General features: G+C 28.4%; 1 protein-coding gene across 1 annotated transcript; it reads left to right on the top strand.

The window, feature by feature from the left end:
• The first annotated feature begins 7133 nt into the window (after window positions 1–7133).
• LOC141392096 (uncharacterized) lies at window positions 7134–8885 on the top strand. The gene has a single exon (XM_073965053.1). The coding sequence runs from the start codon at window positions 7134–7136 to the stop codon at window positions 8883–8885; it is 1752 nt and encodes a 583-aa protein (XP_073821154.1).
• Window positions 8886–17591: the final 8706 nt, after the last annotated feature.

The raw sequence follows: 17591 nt of genomic DNA on the forward strand, positions 1-17591 counted from the left end.
ACGTGGATTTTTTTAAAGAATATTTTTTCAACCAACACCACCCCAATAAACGTGGATTTTTTAAAGAATATTTTTTCAACCAACACCACCCCAATAAACGTGGATTTTTTAAAGAGTATTTTTTCAACCAACACCATCCCAATAAACGTGGATTTTTTAAAGAATATTTTTTCAACCAACACCATCCCAATAAACGTGGATTTTTTAAAGAATATTTTTTCAACCAACACCATCCCAATAAACGTGGATTTTTTAAAGAATATTTTTTCAACCAACACCACCCCAATAAACGTGGATTTTTTAAAGAATATTTTTTCAACCAACACCACCCCAATAAACGTGGATTTTTTAAAGAATATTTTTTCACCCAACACCATCCCAATAAACGTGGATTTTTTAAAGAATATTTTTTCAACTAACACCATCCCAATAAACGTGGATTTTTTAAAGAGTATTTTTTCAACCAACACCATCCCAATAAACGTGGATTTTTTAAAGAATATTTTTTCAACCAACACCATCCCAATAAACGTGGATTTTTTAAAGAATATTTTTTCAACCAACACCATCCCAATAAACGTGGATTTTTTAAAGAATATTTTTTCAACCAACACCACCCCAATAAACGTGGATTTTTTAAAGAATATTTTTTCACCCAACACCATCCCAATAAACGTGGATTTTTTAAAGAATATTTTTTCAACCAACACCATCCCAATAAACGTGGATTTTTTAAAGAGTATTTTTTCAACCAACACCATCCCAATAAACGTGGATTTTTTAAAGAATATTTTTTCAACCAACACCATCCCAATAAACGTGGATTTTTTAAAGAATATTTTTTCAACCAACACCTCCCCATTAAACGTGGATTTTTTAAAGAATATATTTTCAACAAACACCACCCCAATAAACGTGGATTTTTTAAAGAATATTTTTTCAACCAACACCATCCCAATAAACGTGGATTTTTTAAAGAATATTTTTTCAACCAACACCTCCCCATTAAACGTGGATTTTTTAAAGAATATTTTTTCAACCAACACCTCCCCATTAAACGTGGATTTTTTAAAGAATATATTTTCAACAAACACCATACCAATAAACGTGGATTTTTTAAAGAATATTTTTTCAACCAACACCATCCCAATAAACGTGGATTTTTTAAAGAATATTTTTTCAACCAACACCATCCCAATAAACGTGGATTTTTTAAAGAATATTTTTTCAACCAACACCACCCCAATAAACGTGGATTTTTTAAAGAATATTTTTTCAATCAACACCACCCCAATAAACGTGGATTTTTTAAAGAATATTTTTCAACCAACACCACCCCAATAAACGTGGATTTTTTAAAGAATATTTTTTCAACCAACACCACCCCAATAAACGTGGATTTTTTAAAGAATATTTTTTCAACCAACACCATTCCAATAAACGTGGATTTTTTAAAGAATATTTTTTCAACCAACATCACCCCAATAAACGTGGATTTTTTAAAGAATATTTTTATTAACCAACACCACCCCAATAAACGTGGACTTTTAAAGAATATTTTTTCAACCAACACCACCCCAATAAACGTGGATTTTTTTAAGAATATTTTTTCCACCAACACCACGCCAATAAACGTGGATTTTTTAAAGAATATTTTTTCAACCAACACCATCCCAATAAACGTGGATTTTTTAAAGAATATTTTTCAACCAACACCACCCCAATAAACGTGGATTTTTTAAAGAATATTTTTTCAACCAACACCACCCCAATAAACGTGGATTTTTTAAAGAATATTTTTTCAACCAACACCATTCCAATAAACGTGGATTTTTTAAAGAATATTTTTTCAACCAACATCACCCCAATAAACGTGGATTTTTTAAAGAATATTTTTATTAACCAACACCACCCCAATAAACGTGGACTTTTAAAGAATATTTTTTCAACCAACACCACCCCAATAAACGTGGATATTTTTAAGAATATTTTTTCCACCAACACCACCCCAATAAACGTGGATTTTTTAAAGAATATTTTTTCAACCAACACCATCCCAATAAACGTGGATTTTTTAAAGAATATTTTTATTAACCAACACCACCCCAATAAACGTGGACTTTTAAAGAATATTTTTTCAACCAACACCACCCCAATAAACGTGGATTTTTAAAGAATATTTTTTTCAACCACACCAACCCAATAAAATTGAATTTTTTAAAGAATATTTTTCAACCAACACCACCTCAATAAACGTGGATTTTTTAAAGAATATTTTTCAACAACACCACCCCAATAAACGTGGGTTTTTTGAAGAATATTTTTCCAACGAACACCACCCCAATAAACGTGGGTTTTTTGAAGAATATTTTTCCAACGAACACCATCGCAATAAACGTGGATTTTTTAAAGAATATTTTTTCAACCAACACCACCCCAATAAACGTGGATTTTTTTAAGAATATTTTTTCAACCAACACCATCCCAATAAACGTGGATTTTTTAAAGAATATTTTTATTAACCAACACCACCCCAATAAACGTGGACTTTTAAAGAATATTTTTTCAACCAACACCATCCCAATAAACGTGGATTTTTTTAAGAATATTTTTTCCACCAACACCACCCCAATAAACGTGGATTTTTTAAAGAATATTTTTTCAACCAACACCATCCCAATAAACGTGGATTTTTTAAAGAATATTTTTATTAACCAACACCACCCCAATAAACGTGGACTTTTAAAGAATATTTTTTCAACCAACACCACCCCAATAAACGTGGATTTTTAAAGAATATTTTTTTCAACCACACCAACCCAATAAAATTGAATTTTTTAAAGAATATTTTTCAACCAACACCACCTCAATAAACGTGGATTTTTTAAAGAATATTTTTCAACAACACCACCCCAATAAACGTGGGTTTTTTGAAGAATATTTTTCCAACGAACACCACCCCAATAAACGTGGGTTTTTTGAAGAATATTTTTCCAACGAACACCATCCCAATAAACGTGGATTTTTTAAAGAATATTTTTTCAACCAACGCCACCCCAATAAACGTGGATTTTTTAAAGAATATTTTTTCAACCAACACCACCCCAATAAACGTGGATTTTTTAAAGAATATTTTTTCAACCAACGCCACCCCAATAAACGTGGATTTTTTAAAGAATATTTTTTCAACCAACACCACCCCAATAAACGTGGATTTTTTAAAGAATATTTTTTCAACCAACACCACCCCAATAAACGTGGATTTTTAAAAGAATATTTTTTCAACCAACACCACCCCAATAAACGTGGATTTTTAAAAGAATATTTTTTCAACCAACACCACCCCAATAAACGTGGATTTTTTAAAGAATATTTTTTCAACCAACACCACCCCAATAAACGTGGATTTTTAAAAGAATATTTTTTCATGTATGTATATCCCATTGTGCATCCGGTTGCTTCCTCTTATTTACAATATTCTTTACAATAAATTGCTGTTCTTCTTGTTGTTGTTCTAAACATGAACAATATTGAGTTGGTTATTGTTGGTTTGATTTCATTGTAAATGTTTTGAATGTCGATTAGTTGGATTAGCCGCAGGAGAGACGTCGCCAATACCAGCCAATATGCCTTGCCATTGCAGAAGTCACTTCATTCATTTCTGGGGGTAAACATTCTAAGATCTATCCATCCATCTAGCTGTCCATCTATTTGCTTGTGGATAAAATTTCTATTTAATGACTTCTGTGTGTGCTGAATATTAATTCCACACCCATGCCGATGACATTAATCAAGTTGTGCAGCCAGGAGAGTTGTCTGTCAATGCTAATCAGGGTTAGCTATGTGAAGTAATGGAGGTAACAGTATAAGCAGAAGAAAGGAAGGGGTAGAAAGACAGAATGGAAGAAGTGGATTCGTAAAGAGATGAAGGGAACAACCATCAGTTTGCCACGCCCCTGAAGATGAAATGGAAAAAATATTTTTTAAAAAAATCCACGCCTTTGAAGTTGAAATGGAAAAAATATTTTTTTAAAAAATCCACGCCTTTGAAGTTGAAATGGAAAAAATATTTTTTAAAAAATCCACGCCTTTGAAGTTGAAATGTAAAAAATATTTTTTAAAAAATCCACGCCTTTGAAGTTGAAATGGAAAAAATATTTTTTTAAAAAATCCACGCCTTTGAAGTTGAAATGGAAAAAATATTTTTTTAAAAAATCCACGCCTTTGAAGTTGAAATGTAAAAAATATTTGTTAAAAAATCCACGCCCTTGAAGTTGAAATGTAAAAAATATTTTTTAAAAAATCCACGCCTTTGAAGTTGAAATGTAAAAAATATTTTTTAAAAAATCCACGCCTTTGCGGTTGAAATTGAAAAAATATTTTTTTAAAAATCCACGCCTTTGCGGTTGAAATTGAAAAAATATTTTTTTAAAAATCCACGCCTTTGCGGTTGAAATTGAAAAAATATTTTTTTAAAAATCCACGCCTTTGCGGTTGAAATTGAAAAAATATTTTTTAAAAAATCCACGCCTTAGCGGTTGAAATTGAAAAAATATTTTTTAAAAAATCCACGCCTTTGCGGTTGAAATTGAAAAAATATTTTTTAAAAAATCCACGCCTTTGCGGTTGAAATTGAAAAAATATTTTTTAAAAAATCCACGCCTTTGCGGTTGAAATTGAAAAAATATTTTTTAAAAAATCCGCGCCTTTGCGGTTGAAATTGAAAAAATATTTTTTAAAAAATCCACGCCTTTGCGGTTGAAATTGAAAAAATATTTTTTAAAAAATCCACGCCTTTGCGGTTGAAATTGAAAAAATATTTTTTAAAAAATCCACGCCTTTGCGGTTGAAATTGAAAAAATATTTTTTAAAAAATCCACGCCTTTGCGGTTGAAATTGAAAAAATATTTTTTAAAAAATCCACGCCTTTGCGGTTGAAATTGAAAAAATATTTTTTAAAAAATCCACGCCTTTGCGGTTGAAATTGAAAAAATATTTTTTAAAAAATCCACGCCTTTGCGGTTGAAATTGAAAAAATATTTTTTAAAAAATCCACGCCTTTGCGGTTGAAATTGAAAAAATATTTTTTAAAAAATCCACGCCTTTGCGGTTGAAATTGAAAAAATATTTTTTAAAAAATCCACGCCTTTGCGGTTGAAATTGAAAAAATATTTTTTAAAAAATCCACGCCTTTGCGGTTGAAATTGAAAAAATATTTTTTAAAAAATCCGCGCCTTTGCGGTTGAAATTGAAAAAATATTTTTTAAAAAATCCACGCCTTTGCGGTTGAAATTGAAAAAATATTTTTTAAAAAATCCGCGCCTTTGCGGTTGAAATTGAAAAAATATTTTTTAAAAAATCCACGCCTTTGCGGTTGAAATTGAAAAAATATTTTTTAAAAAATCCACGCCTTTGCGGTTGAAATTGAAAAAATATTTTTTAAAAAATCCACGCCTTTGCGGTTGAAATTGAAAAAATATTTTTTAAAAAATCCACGCCTTTGCGGTTGAAATTGAAAAAATATTTTTTAAAAAATCCACGCCTTTGCGGTTGAAATTGAAAAAATATTTTTTAAAAAATCCACGCCTTTGCGGTTGAAATTGAAAAAATATTTTTTAAAAAATCCACGCCTTTGCGGTTGAAATTGAAAAAATATTTTTTAAAAAATCCACGCCTTTGCTGTTGAAATTGAAAAGATATTTTTTTAAAAAATCCACGCCTTTGCGGTTGAAATTGAAAAAATATTTTTTAAAAAATCCACGCCTTTGCGGTTGAAATTGAAAAAATATTTTTTAAAAAATCTACGCCTTTGCGGTTGAAATTGAAAAAATAATTTTTAAAAAATCTACGCCTTTGAGGGTAAAATGGAAAAAATATTTTTTAAAAAAATCCACGCCTTTGAAGTTGAAATGGAAAAAATATTTTTTAAAAAATCCACGGCTTTGATGTTGAAACGGAAAAAATATTTTTTAAAAAATACACGCCTTTGCGGTTGAAATGTAAAAAATATTTTTTAAAAAATCCACGCCTTTGCGGTTGAAATTGAAAAAATATTTTTTAAAAAATCCACGCCTTTGCGGTTGAAATTGAAAAAATATTTTTTAAAAAATCCACGCCTTTGCGGTTGAAATTGAAAAAATATTTTTTAAAAAATCCACGCCTTTGCGGTTGAAATTGAAAAAATATTTTTTAAAAAATCCACGCCTTTGCGGTTGAAATTGAAAAAATATTTTTTAAAAAATCCACGCCTTTGCGGTTGAAATTGAAAAAATATTTTTTAAAAAATCCACGCCTTTGCGGTTGAAATTGAAAAAATATTTTTTAAAAAATCCACGCCTTTGCGGTTGAAATTGAAAAAATATTTTTTAAAAAATCCGCGCCTTTGCGGTTGAAATTGAAAAAATATTTTTTAAAAAATCCACGCCTTTGCGGTTGAAATTGAAAAAATATTTTTTAAAAAATCCACGCCTTTGCGGTTGAAATTGAAAAAATATTTTTTAAAAAATCCACGCATTTGTGGTTGAAATTGAATAAATATTTTTTAAAAAATCCACGCTTTTGCGGTTAAAATTGAAAAAAATATGTTTTAAAAAATCCACGCCTCTGAAGTTTAAACGAAAAAATATTTTTATCTGCTCTTCCTCCTGTAGCCTGTCACACATACCAAAGACTAAACACAGAAAATACTTCTCTATGGCTCTGAAAATGTTTAGTCCGTTGTTTTGTCCAACCTGCACGTGCTCTCCAAATACTACCATCTTTCGTGGTTAATTATTATACAAATACTACTTGTCTGTGGCTAATGACCTTAGACACGAACTGATAAATTCAAAGATTATTGTGTGGTTGTGAGTTCATTTACCTCGATTAACCTGAAATCTCCACTGAAATAAATCGCTGGCAATTTTTTGCAACATTGTCCTGTCTTGCTTAAAACTTGTCATTTAAATTGGCAATGGACATGGTACCGCAGGATAATAATAATTGTGGCCAGGGCATTTTAATTGTCCTCGAAGTACTTGAAACAAGTCTGCGAATTGCGAATTTTAGTCATTATGGATACGCGAACAAACCTGGTCATAGTTTTATTAGTAATTTTAATGGTCCTCCGGTGTCAGTGTCAAATGGAAATAATGCATCTCATTGGGCAGAAATTGAACGCTTATCAGCATTTTTGCCAAATTGTTCTGCAGGATATTTATAAAGAATCCAAATTTGATGCAATAGTTGTTGTACAACCCGCGGGATCGCAGCATCTTGTAACGGAAGTCATCCAAGAGATTGAAGTGCCAAAAGTAATTGTTACAAATCCCCCCCAAAGGACATTTTTATATAAGGATTATTATAACTCGGAAATATTGTTGTTGTTGGTGATAAGGGATCAAGTGGATGAGGAGTTGTTGCTGAATGTGGCCAAGATTTTGGATTATATGCGTCAAACTCGAATTTTAATAGTAACAGAAAATACTTTAAATCCCAAGAAACTTATAGAGGAATTAAGAATCCTTTGTGCGAAATATTCCATGACAAATGTGTTTCTCATCATGGCGGAGAGTGAAAATGGAATGGAGCCATCTTTTTGGAGTCTGAGAAATTTCCCCGAATTTTATTGGCAAGAATGGTGGCCAAAGGATCAGACCCCTTATTATCCACTGCAGTGGCATAATTTGCAAAACAAAACCTTGCTCACCTATGTGGATCAGGATTCAGCTCGAACCTTTGTCTATCGGGATGCAAAGGGAAATTTAAAAATGCAGGGTTTTGTGGCCAAATTTGTGATTTTATTTGCCCGGTACTATAATGCCACCTTGAAAATGGCCTTTCCCCTAGAAATAGGCAAGGAAACCCACTTCAGCATCATCAATCAAATGGTTGCGGAAAATAAACTTGACCTGCCAATGGCCATGATCCCCGGAATGTATGCAGCAGAATGGCGTAATGTTTCAGATACTTATGACCTAAATCAAATTATACTTATGGTACCGATAAGCAAACACCTATCTATGCAGGAAATATTTGGCATCGTACTCAATGGCCATTTCTTTACTTGCTTTTTCATTTCCTCGCTGTTGTTAACCTTCACCCATTGTCTAATTGACCACCAGAGCAGGGAGTGGAAACACTTCTGGGACTGGTTTATTACGGAGCGTGTATGGCCTGGTCTCTTGGGTCAAGCATATACAGTACGCTCCAATCCCATGACAAGCTTGAAAATCATATATCTGACCATTGGCTTTACGGGGCTGTATGTAGCCACCCGCTTCTCGGCAAACATGAATATGAACCTCAACAAACCTCCCTTTCATCGGCAAATAAGAAATTTCCACGACTTAAAGGAATCGAAAATGAAAATCCTGGTCGATGTGGCAGATTCGAGAGATTCTGAAGATCTAAGGCACTTAATAGTTTATACCACCAATACCACCTATCTGCATGAAAATCGTCGCAATTTGAATACCTCGTTTTGTTACTATGCCACAACCGCAACATATGAGGTTCTACTGCGGCAGCAGAAGTACAGTTCTCATTTCGTATTTCACACGCCTAAATCAATGGCCTACTTTAGCATGTTACCATGGGGATTTCGCCTGCAATACAACTCACCCCTCAAAGATGCCCTCAATGATTTTATTCACCGGGTCCATGCTGTGGGTCTGATTCATGCTTGGCACAATAGACTATTTTGGGAGATGCTGAAGCTGAAAAAGGTATCTATACGTTATAAACCTCAAGCGCTAACTGAACGGGTTCTAACGGTCACAGACCTCTTTTGGGTTTGGATGGTAGTACCCAGCGGTTTGGCTTGTAGCCTGCTGGTGTTTATGTTGGAGCTGATATGGGGACGGAAAAAGGTGTTTAAACGTAAAATTAGTTTACCTCAATAAATAAAGGTTAACCGTTTCATATTAAAAAATTAAATTCAACATTTTTCATTCAACATTGAGAGGAGTGGATTTTTTAAAAAATATTTTTTTCCATTTCAACTTCAAAGGCGTGGATTTTATAAAAAATATTTTTTCCATTTCAACTTCAAAGGCGTGGATTTTTTAAAAAATATTTTTTTCATTCTAACTTCAAAGGCGTGAATTTTAAAAAAAAAAAATATTTTTTTTTCATTCTAACTTCAAAGGCGTGGATTTTTTAAAAAATATTTTTTTCATTCTAACTTCAAAGGCGTGGATTTTTTAAAAAATATTTTTTCCATTTCAACTTCAAAGGCGTGGATTTTTTAAAAAATATTTTTTTTTCATTTCAACTTCAAAGGCGTGGATTTTTTAAAAAATATTTTTTCCATTTCAACTTCAAAGGCGTGGATTTTTTAAAAAATATTTTTTCCATTTCAACTTCAAAGGCGTGGATTTTTTAAAAAATATTTTTTCCATTTCAACTTCAAAGGCGTGGATTTTTTAAAAAATATTTTTTCCATTTCAACTTCAAAGGCGTGGATTTTTTAAAAAATATTTTTTCCATTTCAACTTCAAAGGCGTGGATTTTTTAAAAAATATTTTTTCCATTTCAACTTCAAAGGCGTGGATTTTTTAAAAAATATTTTTTCCATTTCAACTTCAAAGGCGTGGATTTTTTAAAAAATATTTTTTCCATTTCAACTTCAAAGGCGTGGATTTTTTAAAAAATATTTTTTCCATTTCAACTTCAAAGGCGTGGATTTTTTAAAAAATATTTTTTCCATTTCAACTTCAAAGGCGTGGATTTTTTAAAAAATATTTTTTCCATTTCAACTTCAAAGGCGTGGATTTTTTAAAAAATATTTTTTTCATTCTAAATTCAAAGGCGTGGATTTTTTAAAAAATATTTTTTTCATTCTAAATTCAAAGGCGTGGATTTTTTAAAAAATATTTTTTTCATTCTAAATTCAAAGGCGTGGATTTTTTAAAAAATATTTTTTTCATTCTAAATTCAAAGGCGTGGATTTTTTAAAAAATATTTTTTTCATTCTAAATTCAAAGGCGTGGATTTTTTAAAAAATATTTTTTTCATTCTAAATTCAAAGGCGTGGATTTTTTAAAAAATATTTTTTTCATTCTAAATTCAAAGGCGTGGATTTTTTAAAAAATATTTTTTTCATTCTAAATTCAAAGGCGTGGATTTTTTAAAAAATATTTTTTTCATTCTAAATTCAAAGGCGTGGATTTTTTAAAAAATATTTTTTTCATTCTAAATTCAAAGGCGTGGATTTTTTAAAAAATATTTTTTTCATTCTAAATTCAAAGGCGTGGATTTTTTAAAAAATATTTTTTTCATTCTAAATTCAAAGGCGTGGATTTTTTAAAAAATATTTTTTTCATTCTAAATTCAAAGGCGTGGATTTTTTAAAAAATATTTTTTTCATTCTAAATTCAAAGGCGTGGATTTTTTAAAAAATATTTTTTTCATTCTAAATTCAAAGGCGTGGATTTTTTAAAAAATATTTTTTTCATTCTAAATTCAAAGGCGTGGATTTTTTAAAAAATATTTTTTTCATTCTAAATTCAAAGGCGTGGATTTTTTAAAAAATATTTTTTTCATTCTAAATTCAAAGGCGTGGATTTTTTAAAAAATATTTTTTTCATTCTAAATTCAAAGGCGTGGATTTTTTAAAAAATATTTTTTTCATTCTAAATTCAAAGGCGTGGATTTTTTAAAAAATATTTTTTTCATTCTAAATTCAAAGGCGTGGATTTTTTAAAAAATATTTTTTTCATTCTAAATTCAAAGGCGTGGATTTTTTAAAAAATATTTTTTTCATTCTAAATTCAAAGGCGTGGATTTTTTAAAAAATATTTTTTTCATTCTAAATTCAAAGGCGTGGATTTTTTAAAAAATATTTTTTTCATTCTAAATTCAAAGGCGTGGATTTTTTAAAAAATATTTTTTTCATTCTAAATTCAAAGGCGTGGATTTTTTAAAAAATATTTTTTTCATTCTAAATTCAAAGGCGTGGATTTTTTAAAAAATATTTTTTCATTCTAAATTCAAAGGCGTGGATTTTTTAAAAAATATTTTTTCATTCTAAATTCAAAGGCGTGGATTTTTTAAAAAATATTTTTTTCATTCTAAATTCATATTTTTTTCATTAAGATGAAATATTAAAAAATTTCCAGAATAATTTTATTTTTCGCTATATATTTTTATTTTAATTTCCAGAATAATTTTATTTTTCGCTATATATTTTTATTTTTGATTCCTCCTTTAAATACCAAATCCTGTAGTGAATTTTGATATAAATTCCAGCGGATATAGAAAACATTTTTCTCTAATGTTGTTTTTTGTTTTGTTTTTTGCTTTGTAATACCTGAAAAACATTGTGCATAAGCCTTTTATAATTCTCCAAATGCTTTTTCATTGTTACATTTTTAGTTCTCTTACTTCTTTATGGGATTTCCGTTGTATAATACCTCTTCACAAAAATACGCCTAAATACCATGCAAAGAAGGTGGTAGCTGCTGTTTGCCGTGCATGTAGGCTTTTTGTTGGGATTTACAGAAAATATGAATGCCTAAAAACAGGGCCCATTTAAAATGCATTACTTTAGTTGCATTCTAGACAAAAGGTATTCGCTTTATTAAGGGATGCCATTTGTGAATGAATTTTCTACCAAACTATTTCTTTAGAAATCGAACAAAACCCTCGGGTAGCCGGTTTTAGGTTTCTGCGCTATAAGAATTTTAGAATTTAGGTAAGACCATGTTCTTCAGTAATCGTTCTGGAAGGGTGAACAATTCTTTAAGTAAAATACATATATAACGCCATTTGTACTATATATGTATTTTCTATTTGAAAAGATAAATTAGTGAGCATACTTTGAGGCGGAATATCTATCAAATTGTAAATTGGTCGCTTAAAATACCTAAAATTTCAACCACCACTACGCGAACAGAAACAAAACTCATATTCACCACCAAAAGTTGAAAATTCTTGTCGTTTTTGTTTTTGTAAATGTTTACTTATTTTTGCCATTCATCCATTGCCCCATAACTGAAAGTCTTTGTTGTTGCAAAAGTAAAAAAATATAACAACAAAAAATTTACGGTTTTTGTATTCCCCAGCTGAAAGTGAAAACAGCACTTGAATGCTACTAGGCACTGGCGCAACAATATATACTTTGAGATATGAACATTGTGTTGATTCATGCTTTTGTATTTAATAGGACAAAAAATAACAAGAGAGAAGCAGTTGATAAGAGGGCGTAAATGGGAAACGGAAATCGTTTAAATTGCAAAAAAAAATTTTATGAGTCAGAAGAAAAGAAAGGAAATGAAAATATAAAAATATTATGTAGAATTTTATTGGAATTCAAAAGCAATGAAATTATTCAACACATAGGAGATAGTAGGAACATGAGATCTTTTCTTGAAAAAAAATATTCTTTAAAAGTCCAGTTTTATTTGCCATTAGAAAATATTATTGTCGAAAAAGCTTCAAAAATATTTTTCTGAAATTTCCTTGGGAAAATATTTAAAATTTTCCAGCGCATTACTATGAAATTATGACTAGGAATAACATGACGTATGCATGTTGTCACTATGTATACGCCTATTGTAAACACCATTGCGTATAATTGCTATCATAACGTATACGCACACCTTAGCAATACATTATTGATGGTTTTTATTAATTATTGGAAATTATGGAATTCGTCAGAACGTTTATATTTTCAGCGTAATAATGCTTGACATTTTGTAGGAATTTCTGCATATGCTTATTTGATTTTTATACCCTTAGCATTTACGCTAACGAGGGTGTATACACTTTCATAGGGGCAAAATGTGCCTCATCGAAATAATGGTTTTAGACCCCAAGTATGTTTGGACGAAATGTGTTTCAGACAATTTGGAATTGATTTAGCCATAGTGAAATTTCAACTAGACTTAGATGAGCTTCCAATATGGACCCAAACGGTCCACTCCTGCGGGTACCTCCCACACAAAATTTCAGAAATGTTCAGTTTAGGACCTGCTCTAGAATCGCTTTGATTTTTGTTCTAGCACTGTCCCCCATACGACGGTGCAAGTTTCATCAGAAGCAAGTCCATACTTGATGAGAAAATAGCCTGAAAGTTATAAAAACCCTATGACACCGTGTGCAGTGGTTGGAGCGCAAGATAACTCGCGAACGGATCTGCCGATTCGGTCCAAAATTTGGTCTTCGTAATATTTTGTCCTAACTTAGTATAAGATCGAAGATAAGCCATATCAGTCCATTCCTTCAGGTACCTCCCTAACATGAGTTCATAAATTTTCGGAAAAATTGTGCGCATGGTATCCCTTGATGGTAGTGACCGATTTGGTCGATACTTTACATATCGTAATATATCTACCAAATATATATCAGGTTCGAATATGGACTATATTTGTCCACTCCTTCGGGTACGTCCCACACACAATTTTGGATAAGTTCACTTTAAGACCTGCTATTGAATCACTTTGATTTTTGTTGAAGAAACTTTCATTCGCTGCCTCAATTACGATGGTAAAAGTTTTTTTCAGGACAAGTCCATACTTCTTGAAAAAACAGCCCGAAATGTGTAAAAACCCTCTATGGCACCATATGTAGTGACTTGAGAGCACGACAACTCTCGAACCAAATACCAAAGTTGGTCCACACTTTGCATATCGTAATATTTCTTCGAATATTAGCTGAAATTGAAATCCGAATGTAGTGCTTGTACAAGAAATTCGAAAAAAATCGCTAAAATGGTACACGCGATATCTCATAAAGAGAGCAACCCGGTTGAGGGTCTGTTTGAGGACTCCATTTAAATATTTACCATGTGGTCCTGTTTACATCGATATTATGTTTTTCGTAGGCAAGTACATGCTTCCTGATATAATGGTCCAAAACCTCAGAATTATATGGTGACCAACTGAAACGACAGGTGATCGCGACATCTATCGAGGGGAATGACACCCAAAATAAGACCCACTTCCAAAATGGACTATGACGGTCCATTCCTTTAGATACCTTTCCAGCAAAACTTTTGAGCTTCTATCCAAATCCATATTTTTGTCGGTTCGGGCTGAGGGTATATCTCTGTCGGCAAAGCCGACTGATCCTTTGTTACTTGTTATAAATAAATTTCTTCAAAAAACAGGTTTGAAATTTTGTCTTAAAAAAATTAAAGTTTGAAAACGTTTTTTGAAAATGTTTTTTTTAATCTACGTTTGAAATTTTTTTCTTTAAAATCCACGTTTGAAATTTTTTTCTTTAAAATTCCACGTTTGGAATTTTTTTCTTTGAAAATCCACGTTTGAAATTTTTTTCTTTAAATATCCACGTTTGAAATTTTTTTCTTTAAATATCCACGTTTAAAATTTTTTTTTAATATCCACGTTTGAAATTTTTTTCTTTAAAAATCCACGTTTGAAATTTTTTTCTTTAAAAATCCACGTTTGGAATTTTTTTCTTTGAAAATCCCCGTTTGAAAATTTTTTCTTTAAATATCCACGTTTAAAATTTTTTTCTTTTAATATCCACGTTTGAAATTTTTTTCTTTAAAAATCCACGTTTGGAATTTTTTTCTTAAATATCCACGTTTGAAATTTTTTTCTTTAAATATCCACGTTTGAAGTTTTTTTTCTTTAAAAATCCACGTTTGAATTTTTTTTCTTTAAAAATCCACGTTTGATATTTTTTTCTTTAAATATCCACGTTTGAAATTATTTTCTTTAAAAATCCACGTTTGAAATTTTTTTCTTTAAATATCCACGTTTGAAATTGTTTTCTTTAAAAATCCACGTTTGAAATTTTTTCTTTAAAAATCCACGTTTGAAATTTTTTTCTTAAATATCCACGTTTGAAATTTTTTTCTTTAAAAATCCACGTTTGAATTTTTTTTCTTTAAAAATCCACGTTTGAAATTTTTTTCTTTAAATATCCACGTTTGAAATTATTTTCTTTAAATATCCACGTTTGAAATTATTTTCTTTAAAAATCCAAGTTTGAAATATTTTTCTTAAATATCCACGTTTGAAATTATTTTCTTTAAAAATCCACGTTTGAAATTTTTTTCTTTAAATATCCTCGTTTGAAATTATTTTCTTTAAAAATCCACGTTTGAAATTTTTTTCTTTAAAAATCCACGTTTGAAATTTTTTCTTAAATATCCACGTTTGAAATTTTTTTCTTTAAATATCCACGTCTGAAAATTTTTTCTTTAAAAATCCACGTTTGAAAAAAAAACTTTTAAAAATTCACGTTTAAAAAAAATTTGAAACAATTTTCTTTAATAATCGACGTTTGAACAATTTTTCTTTAGAAATCCATGTATGAAAAGAATTTCTTTAAAAAATACATTTCTAAAAAATATACTTCAAAAAAATTCCCATTTGAAGAAAAAAATTCTTTAAAAAATCCACGTTTGATAATTTTTTCTTGAAAAAAAATCCACGTTTGAAAAATGATCATTACAACAATCAACGTTTGAAAAATGTTTCCTGCAAAAATCCAACTTTGAAAATTTTTTCTTTTAAAAATCACGTTTGAAAACATTTTCTGTTAAAATTTTCTTTAAAAAATTAACGTTTGAAAATCCAAGTTTAATATTTTTTTTTAAAAATACACGTTTAAACATTTTTACTTTAAAAAATCCTCGCTCAAAATGCATACTTCAAAAATCCACGTTTATTGAAAAATATATTTTTAAAAAATCCACGTTTATTGAAAAATATATTTTTAAAAAATCCACGTTTATTGAAAAATATATTTTTAAAAAATCCACGTTTATTGAAAAATATATTTTTAAAAAATCCACGTTTATTGAAAAATATATTTTTAAAAAATCCACGTTTATTGAAAAATATATTTTTAAAAAATCCACGTTTATTGAAAAATATATTTTTAAAAAATCCACGTTTATTGAAAAATATATTTTTAAAAAATCCACGTTTATTGAAAAATATATTTTTAAAAAATCCACGTTTATTGAAAAATATATTTTTAAAAAATCCACGTTTATTGAAAAATATTTGTTTAAAAAATCCACGTTTATTGAAAAATATTTGTTTAAAAAATCCACGTTTATTGAAAAATATATTTTTAAAAAATCCACGTTTATTGAAAAATATATTTTTAAAAAAATCCACGTTTATTGAAAAATATATTTTTAAAAAATCCACGTTTATTGAAAAATATATTTTTAAAAAAAATCCACGTTTATTGAAAAATATATTTTTAAAAAATCCACGTTTATTGAAAAATATATTTTTAAAAAATCCACGTTTATTGAAAAATATATTTTTAAAAAATCCACGTTTATTGAAAAATATATTTTTTAAAAAATCCACGTTTATTGAAAAATATATTTTTAAAAAATCCACGTTTATTGAAAAATATATTTTTAAAAAATCCACGTTTATTGAAAAATATATTTTTAAAAAATCCACGTTTATTGAAAAATATATTTTTAAAAAATCCACGTTTATTGAAAAATATATTTTTAAAAAAAATCCACGTTTATTGAAAAATATATTTTTAAAAAATCCACGTTTATTGAAAAATATATTTTTAAAAAAAATCCACGTTTATTGAAAAATATATTTTTAAAAAATCCACGTTTATTGAAAAATGTTTTTTTAAAAAATCCACGTTTATTGAAAAATATATTTTTAAAAAATCCACGTTTATGAAAAATATTTTTTTAAAAAAACCACGTTTATTGAAAAATATATTTTTAAAAAATCCACGTTTATTGAAAAATATATTTTTAAAAAATCCACGTTTATTGAAAAATATATTTTTAAAAAAAATCCACGTTTATTGAAAAATATATTTTTAAAAAATCCACGTTTATTGAAAAATATATTTTTAAAAAATCCACGTTTATTGAAAAATATATTTTTAAAAAATCCACGTTTATGAAAAATATTTTTTTAAAAAAACCACGTTTATTGAAAAATATATTTTTAAAAAATCCACGTTTATTGAAAAATATATTTTTAAAAAATCCACGTTTATTGAAAAATATATTTTTAAAAAATCCACGTTTATTGAAAAATATTTTTTTAAAAAATCCACGTTTATTGCAAAAATATATTTATAAAAAATCCACGGTTATTGAAAAATATTTTTTTTTAAAAATCCATGTTTATTGAAAAATATTTTTTTAAAAAATCCACGTTTATTGAAAAATATTTTTTTTTAAAAATCCACGTTTATTGAAAAATATTTTTTTTAAAAAATCCACGTTTATTGAAAAATATTTTTTTTTTAAATCCACGTTTATTGAAAAATATTTTTTTTAAAAAAATCCACGTTTATTGAAAAATATTTTTTTTTAAAAAATCCACGTTTATTGAAAAATATTTTTTTTTAAAAAATCCACGCTTATTGAAAAATATTTTTTTTAAAAAATCCACGTTTATTGAAAAATATATTTTTAAAAAATCCACGTTTTTTGAAAAATATTTTTTTTTAAAAAAATCCACGTTTATTGAAAAATATTTTTTTTAAAAAATCCACGTTTATTGAAAAATATTTTTTTTAAAAAATCCACGTTTATTGAAAAATATATTTTTAAAAAATCCACGTTTATTGAAAAATATTTTTTAAAAAATCCACGTTTATTGAAAAATGTTTTTTAAAAAATCCACGTT

This window comes from Musca autumnalis, unplaced genomic scaffold, assembly GCF_047663935.1.
Source record: "Musca autumnalis isolate F117 unplaced genomic scaffold, ASM4766393v1 scaffold_2, whole genome shotgun sequence".
NCBI classification, from domain to species: domain Eukaryota; kingdom Metazoa; phylum Arthropoda; class Insecta; order Diptera; family Muscidae; genus Musca; species Musca autumnalis.